At 34.0% G+C, this 18,412-nt stretch overlaps 1 protein-coding gene across 1 annotated transcript in view; it reads right to left on the bottom strand.

The window, feature by feature from the left end:
• Positions 1-18,412, bottom strand: part of LOC136712943 (myosin heavy chain, clone 203) — a 63,424-nt gene that overhangs the window by 16,351 nt on the left and 28,661 nt on the right. Inside the window, exons 8-9 of the mRNA XM_066689780.1 lie at positions 4,826-4,909; positions 4,304-4,450 (exon numbers count right to left, since the gene is read on the bottom strand). Of these exons, the coding sequence (XP_066545877.1) occupies positions 4,304-4,450; positions 4,826-4,909 (231 nt within the window). The remainder of the gene's footprint in view (positions 1-4,303; positions 4,451-4,825; positions 4,910-18,412) is intronic.

The following is an 18,412-nucleotide window of genomic DNA, read 5'->3' on the forward strand; positions in this document are numbered from 1 at the left end:
CACCCATCTACTGTCCGGAGACGTCTGGTCAGAAGTGGCCTTCATGGAAGACTTGTGGCCAAAAAGCCATACCTCCGACGTGGCAACAAGGCCAAGCGACTCAACTATGCACGAAAACACAGGATCTGGGGTACAGAAAAATGGCAGCAGGTGCTCTGGACTGAAGAGTCAAAATGTGAAATATCTGGCTGTAGCAGAAGGCAGTTTTTTTGCTGAAAGGCTGGAGAGCGGTACACGAATGAGTGTCTGCAGGCAACAGTGAAACATGGTGGAGGTTCCTTGCAAGTTTGGGGGTGCATTTCTGTAAATGAGTTGGGGATTTGGTCAGAATTAATGGTCTCCTCAATGCTGAGAAGTACAGGCAGATACTTATCCATCATGCAATACCATCAGGGAGGCATCTGATTGGCCCCAAATTTATTGTGCAGCATGACAATGACCCCAAACATACAGCAACAGTCCTGGAAGTGATGGTATGGCCCCCACAGAGCCCTGATCTCAACATCATTGAGTCTGTCTGGGATTACATGAAGACAGACAAGCAACTGAGGCTGCCTAAATCCACAGAAGAACTGTGGTTAGTTCTCCAAGATGTTTGGGCCGACCTACCTGCCGAGTTCCTTCAAAAACTGTGTGCAAGTGTACCTAGAACTGATGCTGTTTTGAAGGCAAAGGGTGGTCACACCAAATATGGATTTGATGTAGATTTTTCTTCTGTTCACTCACTTTGCATTTAGTTAATTGATAAATATAATCTATTAACATGTCTATGTTTGAAAGCATTCTTACTTTAAAGCATTTTTTCACACCTGCCTAAAACTTTTGCACAGTTCTGTAGGTTTTCCAGTAAAACCTACAGTCCTGTTACATATTCTACATAACCAGTAAGTTTCTTGCATGTTTAACTAAAATAACTAATGTTGTTTTCAGTATTAATACTATGTTTTAAAAATGTGTGCTTGTCTCAAGAATGAAAAACAAGTTTAAGTAATCTTCTCTTGGCATTTCACAACTATTTTTCAAATGTCTCAACTGATTTATTTTTATGCAAACACGTTTAAGGCCATTCAAGAATACACAAGCAAATGTTTTCTTTTTAGACAAATTTCATTATAATGCTGGATAATATTCAATCAGACCACTTAGATACCAACATTTCTGAAAAATGAACTGGAAATCATCCATATTAGACATCATCTTCATTTTTGTATTATTGTAACTCTAAGTCAATCAGTATTCTCTCTCTCTTTCATTCTGCATTGTGTGTGTGTGTGTATATATATACACCGTAAAACTTCCAATACTCGCCCGGTCTCAAATAGCAGCCGGTCTCCAATAGTCGTGGGGTTGCTCTGCATAATCATGTAAACAAAAGCCGGTCTCTAATAAACACCGGGTTACAAAACAGACCTGACAATGTTTTATAAATAAAGAAAAGGGACATTTATTTATGTATTTATGTATTTATTTATATATATATATATATATATATATATATATATATATATATATATATATATATATATATATATATATTGCTGTATATTTGTTTTGCTGTTAATTGTATTGATTGAACTGTCAACTGTGACATAAACAATGTATTAATGAAGTATAATGTTGATGGTTTGGTTTAAAGCATATTTCCACAGTTTTGTTGAAGTGCTTTTTGTTTATTAGTGAGAGTTCAAAGTATATCGAATCTTAGATTGCTAACAGAATTTCCGGTGTCTTGTTTTCAATCCAGTGTATAGTTCACCATACATTGAATGTGATTTGTTTACATCTTTGGAAAGCAAATTATTAAAAAATAATAATAATTTAAAAAAATAATGAATAAAAGTCTGGCCTTTTAGCCTACTTCTACAATGAAGCAATGTTTCCAGGCCGCCATGTCTTTTTATTTATGAATGTTTAATACAAACAGCGGTCTCCAATCGACGCCGGGGTTTCTTGTAGTTATTTGGAATAAACGCCATATATGTATATATGTATAGTCATTGCAGAAGACAATGTTAGGATCCCTCTAAGAAACTAAGAATTTAGACGCAAAAGAAACATTGTTTGATTTAAATACATACTTGAGTAGAAATATTGTTAGTGAATGCAGTAGATAACATACACTTTAGAGAAATCTTTCTTTTTTCTTGTTTGTTTTGTTGTATCTCTTACCAGTCTTTGAACAACAAAGCAGATTCAATTAGGTTTCTTGATTGAGACAATAGAATACAGTCAGGTCATAGAAAGGTTAAATAATTCAGTGCTACAACACAACTGTACCACCTGATTAAAAACAGTGTTTATCATACATACTGTCTTAGTTTTAAGGTCTAAAAAAAAGGATGTATTTTTTCAAGAAACCCTGCAGGTACTTGGTATGGAATGTTACATCTTCAATTTCTTAACTACCAGCATTTTACATTTAAACCGACATTGAATACATTCATGAGAGCAAAATGTGGTACCACAGGGCCAACATTAAAGCTACTCAATGATGCTGAAATCTAAGAACATATTAAATCATTTTTATATACGGAGGGAATACATAATTTAGTTTACTTTCTCAGTAGTCTTCTCAGGATTCACTATGCACAGACAAAGAACAAAACAACACACTGATCCTCCATAAAATGGATAGGTTTTTGTATTCTGCTGTTCTCGGTTAACATTTCAGTGATTCTCCATGTACTGCAGCAAATTTACTTTAAGCTTCAATCCTGTGACAGATTCAATCAACCTATTTTGTGAGAAAACAGGTCATATTTGCTGCAGAAAGGCTTTATACCTAAAGAAAAAAAATCTTCAGCAAAGTGATATTGAAACAGACAACATGTAGGAATATAAAAACAACAGCACTGGAGAAAATTGTAAATGCAACAGGTATTTTGGCTGATATAATACCTTTTCCTTTACACTTTAGGGATCACATTTAAGCTAAGTTTCAACTTGGAAAAGTATGCGAACTGAAAAGAAAAACATTACATCAAAGATGCCACTTCATAATAAAATGATTGTCTGATTTAGTTACATTTCTAAGACAATATTTCAGACAAGTATGCCCAAAGGCATCACATTTCTGTACAACAGCAGGACACTGTATAATTTATTAAAATAGCATTGTACAGTAATATAATAATTATTTCTTAATTATGACATTAGACCCATTTAAAAGGCAATTTGCTGTCAGAATGAATAAAGGTTTAAGCCTTATAAAATAAATATGAATCTGAATATGTATGTTTCTTTCCTTGCTTTAATTACTGATTAAAATAGGAATGGTTGCATAACCATCAATGCATAATAGCAGTTAACTGTACAGTACATCTTTTAATCTTTTTTCCCCCTCTTTTTCAGTTAGGATTTTAAGTGAGGTACCAATAATACATAAGCACACTAAAGTCACCTAAAACAGTAGTGTGGAACTATTATTCTCTTTGGTACTTTAGATGTAAGATTTGATAACGGTAGGTATAACAAATATGTGATGACAACAGATTCTCAAACAATACTGGATCAGTGAGATGTACTCTTGAATAATGTATGAAGAGTAAAATATTAGGAATACTTCTTGTCAATCATGTTCTTCTGAAACAAGGAAGCACTGTCTGCAATTCCAACTAAAATTATTTTTTATTCAAGTTCAGACATTGCGGAAGTTTTTTTTTTTTTTTTAGTATTTTTTGTATATAGATAAATAATCAGCCAATCTATATACTTTGCAAACAGGATTCAATCACACTTTTAATTAATACCATAAATACAACATAAGTCCTTCACATCACACAGTAACTCAATCTATAGATTCAATTTCTTTATTTACATATGAACATCACTGAGCAAACAAGCTCATTTAAAAGTTCATATGCTAATGTGTGACATTTAAACCAAACTTTACATTAGAAAAGGAAATAAAACAATACATTTTGATGCATTTCACGTTCTTGGAATTTAGGTATGTATGTATGTATGTATGTATGTATGTATGTATTTATAAAGAACCTTAAAAACATCTTATTAGATTAAAAACAGGCAAATATAATAATACTAATAATAATAATTTTATATTACGCAAAGTAACACTTAAAAGAATGGGAGACATCAAGATTTTTACCAAAAGTGTAAGACAGATGTCAATACTGGAACTAACGGAAAACCAATACATTTTATATAGTGCAACCTGAGATCTCTATCAGGGTTCCATATACATCAATAGGTCATTTTGAGATAATTAAGCAGAGGGGTAATTAGGGTAATTTATGAAGTAACTGTGCAGTGCAGGGTAGTTAATGGTATCTCGGTACTGTACCTGACATGTGGCCTTCTTGTATAAGTTACGAGAGGTTTCAAGTTCAGTCTGCAGTTGTTGCTTCTGAGCTGCCAGTTGGGCAACTTCATCATCTTTGTCCAGCTGCTTTTTCTGAATCTGTGAAATCCTGTATTCCTGTGACTGAAACTAATAAATTAAGAAAAATAAGTAACTTTTATAGGTCAAAATGCCACAGTCTGACTATTACTGCATATGATTACTGATATTATTATAACCGACTACCTTTTGCCAAAGATTAATAAAGTATGCTAACAGCAGTCTGATTGTCTGCCTCATCAGCATCCACATAAAAAACGAATGCTTCTGTTAAATAAAATAATTAATACAAAAACAACTATTTTAAATCTTGAAGACAGATTTATTTTGTTTATAAAAATTCTATGCATTATCTTCGAAACAACTCTAGTTAAAATCTGATGAAGCACAGTGGTTAAATGTACTGTTGTAAACACAAGGACTAAAATAGGTGTCATTGTCTAGCACTTTGTTTTAATTTCATACCTCAGCAAGGAGTCCATCTTTTTTCTGTTGCAGGGAAAGTATTTCCTTCTGCCGCCTGTGTATCTCGTCCTCTCTTTTCTGAAGCTGCAAGTTTATATACAAAAGCAAACCACAATGTCAACCAATTGGACCTCACTTAAGCAACCTAGGTGATCGATTCGTAAAGCAGAGGATGAACAGGACCCCATTTCTGCAGTACAGTGTTCAAACTGCTCATTCATTAAAAGATGCTCTTTCTTATTGATTTTGGCTTAAGTAATGAGAAAGCTTATCCAAAAATCTTTAGCATTTGGGCTCAAGTTAAGGAAATCGATACAACCATTTCCCATTTGAACAGCATATGTGAATTTTATGTACAAAAGACAAGACAAAGCCAAAATCTGATAAATCAATAACATTTGTCGATACAACATAAAGCTGACAAATGGCGTTTTTAAGCAATTAAAGTGAGCTGTAAACATTCGAAGACTAATCAATTCAGATGTTTTTCTATTATCAGTATTTAAACACTGATTTAAATTATTCTAGATCTATAATTTCACTCTAAATAGCTTAAGGCCCTTAAATAAATAAATAAATAAATAAATAAAAAACATCCTTACTTTTTACTTTTGCTTAAGAAAAATACACAACATTAATCTGATTTCTTGTCACATTAACATATTATTTTCCCCCTTTTTCTTAACCTGTAGGTTTGGGTGTAAAATCAGTGAAGTAACAGGGGGAAATGCTGCAAGCCAGAGGTGTCTTTTTGTAAGGTAACTACAAACAATAAACATTTTACAAATTCAACATTCGAGTCAAAGGGGTGGCCTTGTACTTAGGCCTTTCATTCCACAGATTGACACAGTTTGCTCCACTGAAAATCAAAAAACAAAGGGTTAGAGCAGTCCTAAATGAATTCAACCAGGGCCTATGAATGCCTACTCTAGTTCTTTAACCAAGAGAGCAGTTGGCAGAACAGTATTGGTGCTAATGTTCTGGTCATTCCCTACAGAATGTAATCACTAACCCCATCAATAAGCAACTTGACCCTTATGCCATGCAAGATTGAGAATGGGAAACTTCCAGCAACTCCAGGCTGAGTTAAGATCCTCACTGAACCCATGTCCTTCAGATGCAGAAAGTCAAAGCACTTTTGTTCCTTTGTCTTGAACCAGTGCCCTGGCAGTTTGCATGGTCTACTATCTGTTCCAGGGGGGATTTTACCTCTGCAGCATAAGTATGCAAAGTTGCAAACCAGAGAAAGACAATATTAAGCAAACATACATCAGTATAATAGAAATACTATCACTGACATAAATAAAACTGACGATTCTCATTAGGAACATGCAAAGATGCCCATAGATAAAATGTATTTCAAAAGTCAATTACAGGTTTTAATTATTTGTGTCTGTCTATTGCAATATGCACTGTATCACTTGATGCATGATAAATATAAATTAATCATCTTCTCAATTAACTAATAACAACCATATGGGTAATAATAGTACAACCTTATAAAATTCATACCTCCAGATGACAGTGTGCATCTGTATATCCACATAAAATTTATAATATATTTAACTAATGATATGCCAACCTGACAGCTTAAGTCAGATATAAACGAAAACAGAAAAACTGGTCATTCTAATTGGGAATACAACCCGTCTGTGTATATATACATTTAGAATCCGATAGCACACAAAAATAAATTATATTTAGGAAACTGAGCTAGCACATCTTTAAGAAAATGACACAAATATATAACAGCTCTAAACCCCTGTTGGGATTACTTCAGCTGATACCAAGGCACGTCAAAGGTGAGTTTTGTGTTAGTAAAGCTAAACTAAAGAAGAAATTTCCCAAAGGTAATTGCTTGCTCCATTAATATTCATAAAGAGCTGATTCTTATATCAGTCGCATGTTTCGTCTCTGGTGTACCATGTACCTTCTGCAGAATTCAGACCGTCTACATATGCAATAGGCACAAGAGAAAGCAGGAAAGACATTAGCAAGAAAAAAAGCCTCTTTGATAAAGCACATATATCTGCAAAATGGTTTATTTATTTCAGAATTCTATCAAAATGTACTCATGTTTTTGTTTTCTTTTGTATTCTTCCTTTTTTCCACCCCTTTTCTGTGCTAGCAATGTTTCTGCTTTACAGAGGTAGTTTAATCACGCGTAAGAAATTACTAGCTTCTCTGTTCGTGAAGCATGACATTTCAATTGCGCAGCCAATAAAAGTATTACATGAAGAGGGCTGAAATGATTTACTGTCTGGAAAGCCTGAAGACCAAGGTTACCATGGTGAGCTACCTTTTCCATGCATACAAGGTCAAGTGAGAATGACCTATCAATGTACAAACCTCAGTCTTATCACATAATAATATGTTACTCACGTAATAGATTGGTGTTCTCTGTATTAAATGATCATTTTTTTCTCATTAAACATTTTATGCATTGAAAAATACCTATATATATATATAATGTTTTTTAAGTTAAATGCAGCAGATCTGTAGGTGAATATGTTTTTTGTGCCTTATTGAGTCACACAACATTGTGCAAATATGTATGTTAAGCACTGTTAATTACATTACAAATGTTGCAATACCCTTCCACCAGGAAGAGGAGCCTACGAAGCTGAAAGCATGTATAATTGTTCATTCTTGCTGCATAGTAATTTTGCATCTGTCTTCACAATTTTTTGTTTGGGCGTAAGTAATCTGATGTCGTATTCTTCTGCAGAACTGTGCCCTTATAAATGTCTCTTGAATTGCATATGCTGTTAGAAAATGAAACCCTTTGGGCTATGAATCTGTTGGATTTGGAAAGGTAATCATCAAATATTTAAGATGAAAATGCAGTAACAGATGCTAGCTGTCATGTGCAAGCTTCTTGAATGTTATGACAAGGCTTTTAAAACATTTATATGCAGAGTATTTTTATGAAAATATTCATTAACTCGAAGGGACCTTTACTTCTGTTAACCATCAATAAAGTTGGAGCAACAAGAAGGTGGAAAATATATTGAAATCCAGAGCTAAACTATATAGATTATACACAGTCTTACACATATTACTATCAATATACATTTAAAACCCAAATGTGGTTTTATATTGATATCATAAGGCATGGCATAATTAATGGATATTTGTAGATGTTCAAATGTATATCATAGAGCACATTATTTTATATTTCACAAATATAATTAAACCAGTGCCAGTGCTTGATAGAAAGTATAGGAAAAGTTTTTCAGTATATATATATATATATATATATATATATATATATACACAAGTTGGCAATGCAGAATCATTTGATTCATTTTTGTTTTGTTTGTATGTTTTTACACTCTGTTATAAGTCAATGGTTTAAAATAAATTGTTTTACCCTCGTAGAAAGATGTTATTAAGATTGTGCAGGTGGATAATAATCATGTGGAAAAGACAGTAGTTAATAGGCTGGCCAGCATGAGAAAAAATAGAGAAATGGTGCACAACAGGTCAGTTATGAACTCAAGAAAGATATCCTATATTGATAGTGTATTCATAATTTCCCCTCACAGTGCAGGGTAGTCTGAGAGGGTCAGTTTGCACTTCATGTAGCGCAGACCACAAACAACTAACACGCAAAACTGCTCAGATGAGGTATAAAACACCTATAATGTACATTAAATCATGAAGAAAAAAATAAGTGTATTGGAAAAGAGTGGTACTGACAGATAAACAAAAACCATGTTAGAGATTTTGACCTTGATGAATCAGTATGTTAGGAGAAACGCATGTGTGATGCCTACATTAACACACGGGGGCAGTAACATGAGGATTATCTGCCAGTTTATTTACAGTACGTTTGTAAGCTGTAAGGTAAGGCAGATATAATTCCAATTGAAATGGTCATTAAATACACACAAGGAAGGGGAAAGGATTGGTTTTTCAAGATGACCCTAAACACACAGCCAACACTCAACCCCAATTATTTACATCAACAAGATGAACAACAGAATCTGAAACTGATACACTGACCTCATTGAAAAGCTATAGGATGAGATTAACACCCAACATACTCAACTTGTGTGTGAATGATGTGACTGGGTAGGTGCTGTGATGTTTCAAAGATTCAGATTGGAGCAGATCCCAGTCTCAGAGCTTTTGACAAACAGTTAATCATTATTTAGATGAAGTACCTCTTTGATCAATGAGTAGTACACCAATTATTTCACAATAACATACATGAACAGGAGTCCCTCACACGGCCCAGAGCGCACAGAGTCTCCCCTACCTTCCCTTAGAACTGAAATATTATTGGTGCATTCAGCTCAAATAAACATGTTGTGAAGATAATGAATGCCAGAAGTATTACAGGATATATTACTTCAAATTGAGTTTGTGTTCATATTTTATCTGGTTGTCATAATTATATTATTGTTAAGATTGCATGAGGGTGTGGGCATTATCCTAAAGGTGGTTTCTGAGGCTGTCAAGATCTACATTCCAAATAAACAAAATACATTATGAAGGTGGACAAATATTACTAAAAACACTAAAATATACCCAGAGGAAAACAGCTTTGGAGTAGCATTATTGTGGTTCTAATAATGTTGCTCAAAGCCTGCATTATATCTACAGTATGATGATTAAAAAAAATAATATATATATATATATACATATATATATATATATGCATAAAATCAAAAACTACATCTTACTTGTGTTTTACATTACAGAAACACAAATGAAAGGAGTCTGTGGCTGTTGATAGTAAAAGAGAAAAGAAAAAAGTCAGACGTAATCATACAGTTTTGGTACATATTTTAAATTGAAATTCAAATTAATGATTGACTCCACAAGGGAGAAGTCTGAGTTACTCTCTAATGATCTACACATTAACAATACCAGGAATATTTTCATTATGATCAAACAAACCAGTACCATAGTGAATATATATGAAGGTTTCAGAAAATTAGAAGGCTAGAGTTTTGGGGGAAATAAATAAATAAATACATACATACATTATTTGTCATTTAGCAGATGCTCTTATCCAGGGCGACTTACATTTGTGCCCATTTATACAGCTGGGCATTTTACTGGAGCAACATACATACACAAAAACGTATATTACAATTTCTGTATGATGTAATTTATGCAATATTATTATTAAAAAATAATATTCCAAATATATTATACTAAACATTCTGCATTACCACTTGAGGGACAATAAAAACACATATTATTCCATGAAGAATCCACATGGGAATTACAAAATTATGTAATGAATAATAAGTCTGGTATTGACCACTCACTGCTTATGTCCAAACCTGAAAGGGAAGCTGGTTTGATTCATACAATCTACACACCACATATTATCAAAATATTTTCTAAGCTCTCCAATACCAGAGAAGAACTGAACTATTACAATGAATGCAGATATATTGGCGACAGAGGTCTGGATTAAAACCAGAATCCACCACTAAAAAAACTCCAAACCCAATGCTTATTTATACTTTATGACAGTTTTCCATCGGGTAGGCATGGAGCCTCTTACAAAGTTTGCCACCATTTGACAACAGATGGGTTGGCTGATGTTTTGATTTTATTGGGCTTGCATATCAAGTTTTAAAAGTATAATTATCATTCAAAATAATACTGCAGCTCCCCTACACCATGTCATTGTATTTTATTGTGTTATGAAGGTTATGAAAAAACTGTGGAAGCTGTTCACCCCTAATCTGCACTGAACAAAAATATAAACAACATGTAAAGTGTTGGTCCCACGTTTCAAAGATCCCAGAAATTTTCCATTTGCACAACAAGTGGATTTCTCTCACATTTTGTGCACAAATTTGTTTACATCCCTGTTAGTGAACATTTCTCCTTTGTTAAGATAATTCATCCACCTAACAGGTGTGGCATATCAAGATGATTAAAAAGCATGATCATCACACAGGTGCGCCTTGTGCTGGGATCAATAAAAGGCCTCTAAAATGTGCAGTTTTGTCACAACACAATGCCACAGATGTCTCAAGTTTTGAGGGAGTGTGCAATTGGCATACTGACTGCAGGAATGGCCACTAGAGCTGTTGCCAGAGAATTGAATGTAAATTTCTCTACCATGGCCACCTCCAACGTTGTTTTAGAGAATCTGGCAGTACGTCCAACCGCCTTACAACCACAGACCACATGGACCAAGCCAGCACAGGACCTCCACATCCGGCTTTTTCACCTGCAGGATCGTCTCGAGACCAGCCACCCAGACAGCTGATGAAACTGTGGGTTTGCACACCCGAAAAATGTCTGCACAAACTGTCAGAGACCGTCTCAAGGAAGCGCGTCTGCGGCTCATCGTCCTCACCAGGGTCTTGACCCGACTGTAGCTCTGGTGGACATTGCTGCAGTCAGCAGGCCAATCACACACTCCCACAAAACTTGAGACTTGAAATCCATAGTTTAGGGCCTAACAAATTTATTTCAATTGACTAATGTCCTTATATGAACATTTTCTGTTCAGTGTACAATAAAAAAAATCATCATAATGATATGGATATACAAAGTGTTTTACTTAAGAAATAACATTTTTGTTAGTAAGTAAGTTTCAATATATAATGGTTTTCTATGACTAAAGCCAATGTTACTATTAAAAGATTTGATAACTAAGAAATTGGGACACAAAGGAAGCATAATATTGAGAGTGAGAGATGAAAAATATCCCTCACATACTCCATAAACAATAAAACCTAGACAAATAAAACTGGAACACTGCAATGAAAACAGCAGACAATTCTAGAATAAAAAAATTTAAGAAATTTGATCTGCTAAATTCCCTTTAAGTACTGTAGTCAGAGATGAAAAAATACAAACTGAAGAGGAAAAAGGTAACTAATTTAATTCCTTATAAATGCTTTATTAGTTTGAATGTTGATTCGATTCGTAGATATTCTTTAAGACTAGCTACAGTTTCAGAAATGTCAGCTGATCACTAATAAAATAGGTCCAATAATACAATAGGCAATATTTTTAGTCATAGTCAAGTGGTTCTCATTCACAATAGTGTTAGAAGTGTGTGCAAAGCTATACACAGAGGTTTCTCATATAATTATTATCTTAACACAACTCCCTTCACAAAGCAGAATATTATGATATGTATGATGGCTCAGTCCTGTTGTAAACCTTTCACACCTATTTGTCTGTCCTCTCAGTCCCCGATGTCTAGTTGACAGACTTAACAGTGCTTTTCGTACTCTAAGTACTTTCCACTACACAGATCAATTCCTCCCTTTAAAATAGCAACTAAAAAAAACCTTTGACAGCTAAATATCATGCTCACTTATTTGATGACGTCATGGTTTGAAGGTTTTGTGAGGTTCGGGTTGGTATTTTTAAGACCTGGCTAAAAAGGCAGTGGCTTCAAAGTTCTGTATACAGCAAGCTGGATAAGTCAAGTGTTGGAATATCACCAAGTTGATGAAGGGAAAGTTAAAGAAGTTAATGCTCCTCAACTTGTGTATTACAGCTGTACTATCAAGATGATGATTTTGACACAACTCAACAGGAAGTTGTGAAGTGAATCAGAAAGATTAGGAAATGTATCATTCCATACAGTTCTAAAAATAAGAACTTGCCTTTGTTGGTGGGCTCACAGAGTGTTTAAGTTTAGAAAGTACCAATGTACAAAAGTGAAATCAAGGCCTTGGACCTCTCCTTGCACTGTGAAAGAATAATTCTGAACAGAGTACGTACTGCATATTTTGGCCATCCATTAACTTGAAAAACTTGGCTAACCTGGATATAAGTGGATACATTTAAAATGCAATTGCACATTTACATAAAGACTAATCCTAGAAGTATGTTGGCAAGTACAGGCAGTACTTTCACCTTATAGAATGCAACTTTGACAAAGAAAAAAAATCACTGATTAAATCAGCACGTGCAGTGCAAATCCCACGGGACCAGACTGCTACTTTTCTTAATGTTCTGTTGTAACCTTGATTTAACCTTGAGGTTTTCTGCTGTACATTAACCCAGTTAGTAGATTATCCTATTTCCATGTTAGATATATTACCTCACAAAAGTGCACATCACACTCTTACAGACGCATCAGAAGATAATCTTGAAGTTGTCTCATCAGCATTAACACTTTGTGAGCCCGTTTTGCATCATATAGGCATTATCGCCAATGTATTTGAGAATGTTTACATTTCAATTATTTCTTCATCACCTAACTATAGAAATACTGTATTAACGTGCAGTAACAAATAAACATCTGACTATTTTTTGTATTATTATTCCATTTATAAAACATAAACCACAGTCTGTTTCTTCCTTTTAAGAAAAACAGTGTGAGAAAAACAGGAATATGAACATAGTTTGTCTGCTGCTTGATGGACTGGACAAGAAAAAAGACTCCAGTCCTAGCAGATCGATTATAGAAGACAGAGACAATTGTTTTACTTCCAAGAAAGTTCAAATCATAACATTATTGCAATAGAACTTACAAATCCTGTCCAATGTTTGTTTTTCACAATATAAATCTACCTGTAAAACGATAAACCAGTAAACTTGATAGTGTGCACCAATGACTGAAAGGTTTTTAAGAATGAGACTAGAAAGCTTAGCTTACAGGACATAAGTAGATCTCCTTGGCAAGAGGGGTGTAATATGGAAGACAATTTTATGCAATGTATTTCTTGTTTATTTATTTTATATTCAATTGAAAGCTCCTGGACCATCCCAAGAGTGAAGTTATAAAAAATACCCTTAGCCCATGCCCAACACACCACCTCAAATGTTTTTGAAGAAATTAATTTCCAAAACCACTGTCATCTCCCCCCCTTTCTGCATTCATCAGTCAATTATTTCCACTATAGCATAAAGAATAATTTAACTACATTTAGTTATTTATTTTTAGAAAATGTATTACATCTTAAATGACATGCTATGTACCTACGCATTTCCACTCTGCAAGATGAAGCAGTCGCACACCATGAGAACACATGAGCAATTTGTGACAGAAAAAATAATAAAAAATAAAAAATGAGGGATAAAGATTTCCCGCTCACTTAAGTACAGCACATTCCCAGAGAATAATAGAAAAACATGTATACTATAATAAAAAATAATGAGTATATCCCTGCAGCTTTTTGCACATAATAATCCATTTCTAGAATTCTAAATATACTAGGTAATGGTTATTCTTTGCATAAAATTGTCTTACAAATTACACCCTCTTGCCAAGGAGATTTACTTATGTCCTGGGGCTTATCATGTTTAAACAGAAATATGTTTCCAGTTTTCAAGGATTATGTCTTAAAAAATAACTATGTAAATACATTCAAATAATTAAACCAACTGCATGCAATAATTGTGATTTTCACGCATTAGCAAAGCACTGTATGAACTCCATAATGCAACTGTGCCCAGTTTTTGCAAATATTATCAGAAATGCATTGGAAGAATATGGAGCTATCAAAACAAATGAAAAGAACCTTAAATGCATTTTTATACATAATTATTTATATTAAATGATTTACTGAAGGAAGTCAAAGAGTAAAATGCACTGTGTTGTTAAAGTGGATTGTATTGCAGACATTCTGATACCTTTCATTTCTCAATATTAACTTATCCACACAATTTAGTGAATGAAAAATAGAAACAAAAAATACCAGTTATGATAAAAATAAAAGAGAAAAAACATTTTAAGGAAAAGGACTTGACTAGGCTCTATGTATCCCATTCTGTTAATGGTAGTAAAATTGTGTAAAGGTTTCAGTATCTCTCTTTGGGAATATTCTGAATATCACTTGGTTTTCTATTGCTGACAGACTAATGCAAGCATATGGTCCCAACACAACACTGTAGGTTTTGCCTTCAGGGCTTACTAACTTCAACAGAAACCAGTGAGCTACTTTAAAACTTGTTCTCTCTTTGACTATTACCTGTTTGTTTTCACTCAATAAAGTATTTTTGCTCTTTCAATATTGTATTTTCCAAAGCATTAAAACTCCCAAGTTTAGTTCAATCTAAGCATCCATTTCTTGGACTGTATCCACAATCACTATATAATACAAACCGTACAACCAACTGTCCTATAATTACAATAAATGTTTCTAACACCTACATTTATACAGTACACACAATCAAGTGTGGTTATCTCTTGTTCTTTACCTAAGAAGAAGGAATGGGCACATAACCATAAAGGATTTGAACATTTAAACGTATTTAATTAGCCATCATTTATTCAGGGAATCCCCAACCATGCATTAGAATTAAAGAGGCTTCAGGCAAATTCGTATAGTGAGATGTGTAATACAGGCAATTAACATTAATTATAAAACAACATCAGAAACATTACTTGGAAGAAAAATTAGCAGAACACAGTTCATGAAATCTCTTAATGCTTTATTATCTTTAAGATTTAATTCAAATGGTTTGAAAAACAAACAGAAGACATTGCTAGGCTTCAGGAAACCAAGATAAACTGAATGTTTTCTGCCCTATGGGTCATAAAAAAACATATTTGATTGGTTAAGAGTAGAAAACAAATCATAATCATAAAAATTATAATAATAATTAAAAAAACACATTTTACAAATTAAATTATAATAATTTGGATTATTCAACCAAAATGACTAAAAAAAAAACTGTAAAGTTATAGTTTGGGATGGGACACTTGCGGTCCACTTTCCAGAAATACAGGCCTATATATGTTTACCTGTTTTACTAGCTACTTGACCTACTATAGGTTCACCAAATAAGTAATTCCAAAACACTGTTCACTGTTCTACAGCACTATTTTGGCTCTTACTTATCTTCCTCCACCATTGTTTGTTGCAAACCATGGGCTGTACTGTAATCTTAAAGCAGAGACTTTTCATTTATATGATAATCATGCCCAGGTCTTCATAAAAAATGTGCCAAATCATCACAGTCTTCTTGTTTTAAAAATGCATATTCTTAGGACTTAATCTTTATGGGTTCTGTATGCCAACCTCAGTCACTCACTTCTTTAAACCTACTTTGAAGGAAATTAATGCTCAAATCCCTGCCTTTAATACACTCGTTCTCATCCTTTTAAGGAGTAAAGAGCCCAACTTCACCACATAATCAAAGATGCTGCTGTTTCACTGCTATTAATCTACCCTCACTGCTCTGTCTCCTGGTCTCCTGACTTACACCGCTTCCAGCACAGAAGCCTAATCTGTTCTGACTGGAGAACTAAAAGTGTGCTTGCACAGCTATCTACAGATGACTTGAAAACAGAAAGACCTCACTTAGCTTGGGTAACTTTCTACAAAAAGTCAAAAAGCCTTTCCCTTCCACCTGTATGAGTTTACAAACAAGGGAGGAACCAATTCAATAACACTTGCTATACCCTCTTAGTGGAATTCTAGAACATGCCCGAAGCTTTGTTTGAGCCAGTAAATAGATCAGCCAAGATACACACATAGCAATATATATTCACAGGGACTTTGTTAAAATATGCTATATTATTAAGTAATTAGGGTGACAGCAGCTCTCTTCAGCCCCCACCAGAAGGATAATCAACAGCATATGCTAGGAGTAACCAATGCCAAGAAGCTGCAGACACAGCTCAGGTATAGCACTGAATTGCATGTCATTTTGGCCACAGCACAGTAGATCAACTAATCACGAGATAATCTTCACTCCACCAGATTTTAATTGACATCTGAAAGCTGTAGGCTAATGCAGAAAAAATATGTCTATATTTCAAATAGCATAATACATAAATGTGACCTGCCTCCAAAAAACAGACTCTTCAAGGTAAATGTTCAACTTCATTTATAAATCGTATTGTCAAGTTCTGAAATAGAGCTTTAAGGGAGCCATAGCTAACATTTTTGTACTTTTATTACTTTTGCAGATCCGGCCTCGTAAAGTCAGAATGTTTGCAAGGATAAGTTTGCCAGAAACAAAAACTTAACCTTTAACAGTCTGGTTTTGGTAAAGCAGGTCTATATCTGGAATGTCAAAAAAGATTTACATTATATTATTGTATTACCCAATCACATTGCATTAAGCAGAAGTGATTCCTAATGTATAAATTGTCATGCATTTACCCTCATACATGAAGTCTGAATGTACAGCTTTGAATTGCATCATGTTAACATTTCACATTACACTGACAGTGTATAGTAGTAAATCCCTGAGATGTCAGAATCAACACAGGTTAGAACACATCAAGAAGTCTGCAGCTCCTTGGGATGATACTACAGCACAGGAATTTAGAAAAACAAGCTTGAAACTCACTAACAAAAGCTGAGGAAACTGCTTTATGTTTATTTGTGTTGTATTCCCCTGATTAAGTGATCCACAACATATAACTGAAGCAGTCTGAACTATGTACTCTTTTTACTATGAAATCAAAATGGTTTAATAGCATCCATGAGTGTAGAGTATGTATTAAAAAAAAATGTATATGTATCATTCCCCACAAAAATTGATAAATAAATAAATCAGCCATATAATTTAGTGGGAAAAGAAAGACTTATTGTCCTATTTATATTGAGTGCATCCCCCAGCTTCTGTTCTCTTTAAAGATGTGATGCGAGCTGGTTCTATTTCAGTGAAAAAGCTTGAAAATGTATATTAGTTGTTCCTAATACAATTCAAAGCAGATGCATCTCAAGATGAAACCTCTATGCAAAAACCCACATTAATGCTGAAAGATCATTTATGCAGTTGCCACTTCATGTCCTTGGCAAAATGTCAACAACTAGACGCAAATTTGTTTCCTTTGATCGAAGCACATCTCCAGATTAAACTCAAATACAAAAGCTTTCAAGAGCCCCTGACGCTCTGCTAAGGTTAATGATATCGTTTGAGTTATTTGCATATTTAATTATGCTCCCTGTTAGGAATAAGTACTGTTTATTCAATTTGCTCCATTTTCGATTTGGCACATTTTCAATAAAAATCACTGAGCCAGACTGGGAATGTGTGATGAAAAAATTAACACACATTTATCAAATGCGCCAAAGCAGATGCTAACAATCAAATGCTTTTTAAACAAGATGTCTTTAATCTTTCATTATCATTATGCCGTTTTGAAAAGAGTTCTGCTAGAAACACATGGGGCAACTGACAAACTTTGCCTGTCTTCGTTCAATGACTCAGTGGAGTGCTTAAATGTAATGTATCACCAGGAATGACAACTCTAATTTTCATAATACAGTTACATTTACTAAAATTAAACATTTTCTTTTAAGCCAAGGGCTATAGGGGTAATAAATTATTCATCTCTACTTTTACAAAGTAACATTAATCAATTATAAAGATATCAAGAAATTAAGGATGGAGGGGGAGACAATTTAATTTTAATATACAGACAATTGTGTGGAAGGTATTCTGAAACTAAGGATTATATATATTGGAAATGTTACTGCTTACTGGTTTTAGGCCCAGGACTATGCATACTGCTTATAGTCCTGAGATTGCTGTTTGACTGTGGTTGACTGGGACTGATGGACTCAGAGATGTCTAAGTTTACCTTCTGTAATAGTGCCCATTATGGCTTGCTGGGCACTTAAAGGGGAACTCCCCTGAAATTTCTCAGGTTATCCTATAAATAAACATATTCTGTGCATATTC

This window comes from Amia ocellicauda, chromosome 2, assembly GCF_036373705.1.
Source record: "Amia ocellicauda isolate fAmiCal2 chromosome 2, fAmiCal2.hap1, whole genome shotgun sequence".
Lineage (NCBI taxonomy): Eukaryota > Metazoa > Chordata > Actinopteri > Amiiformes > Amiidae > Amia > Amia ocellicauda.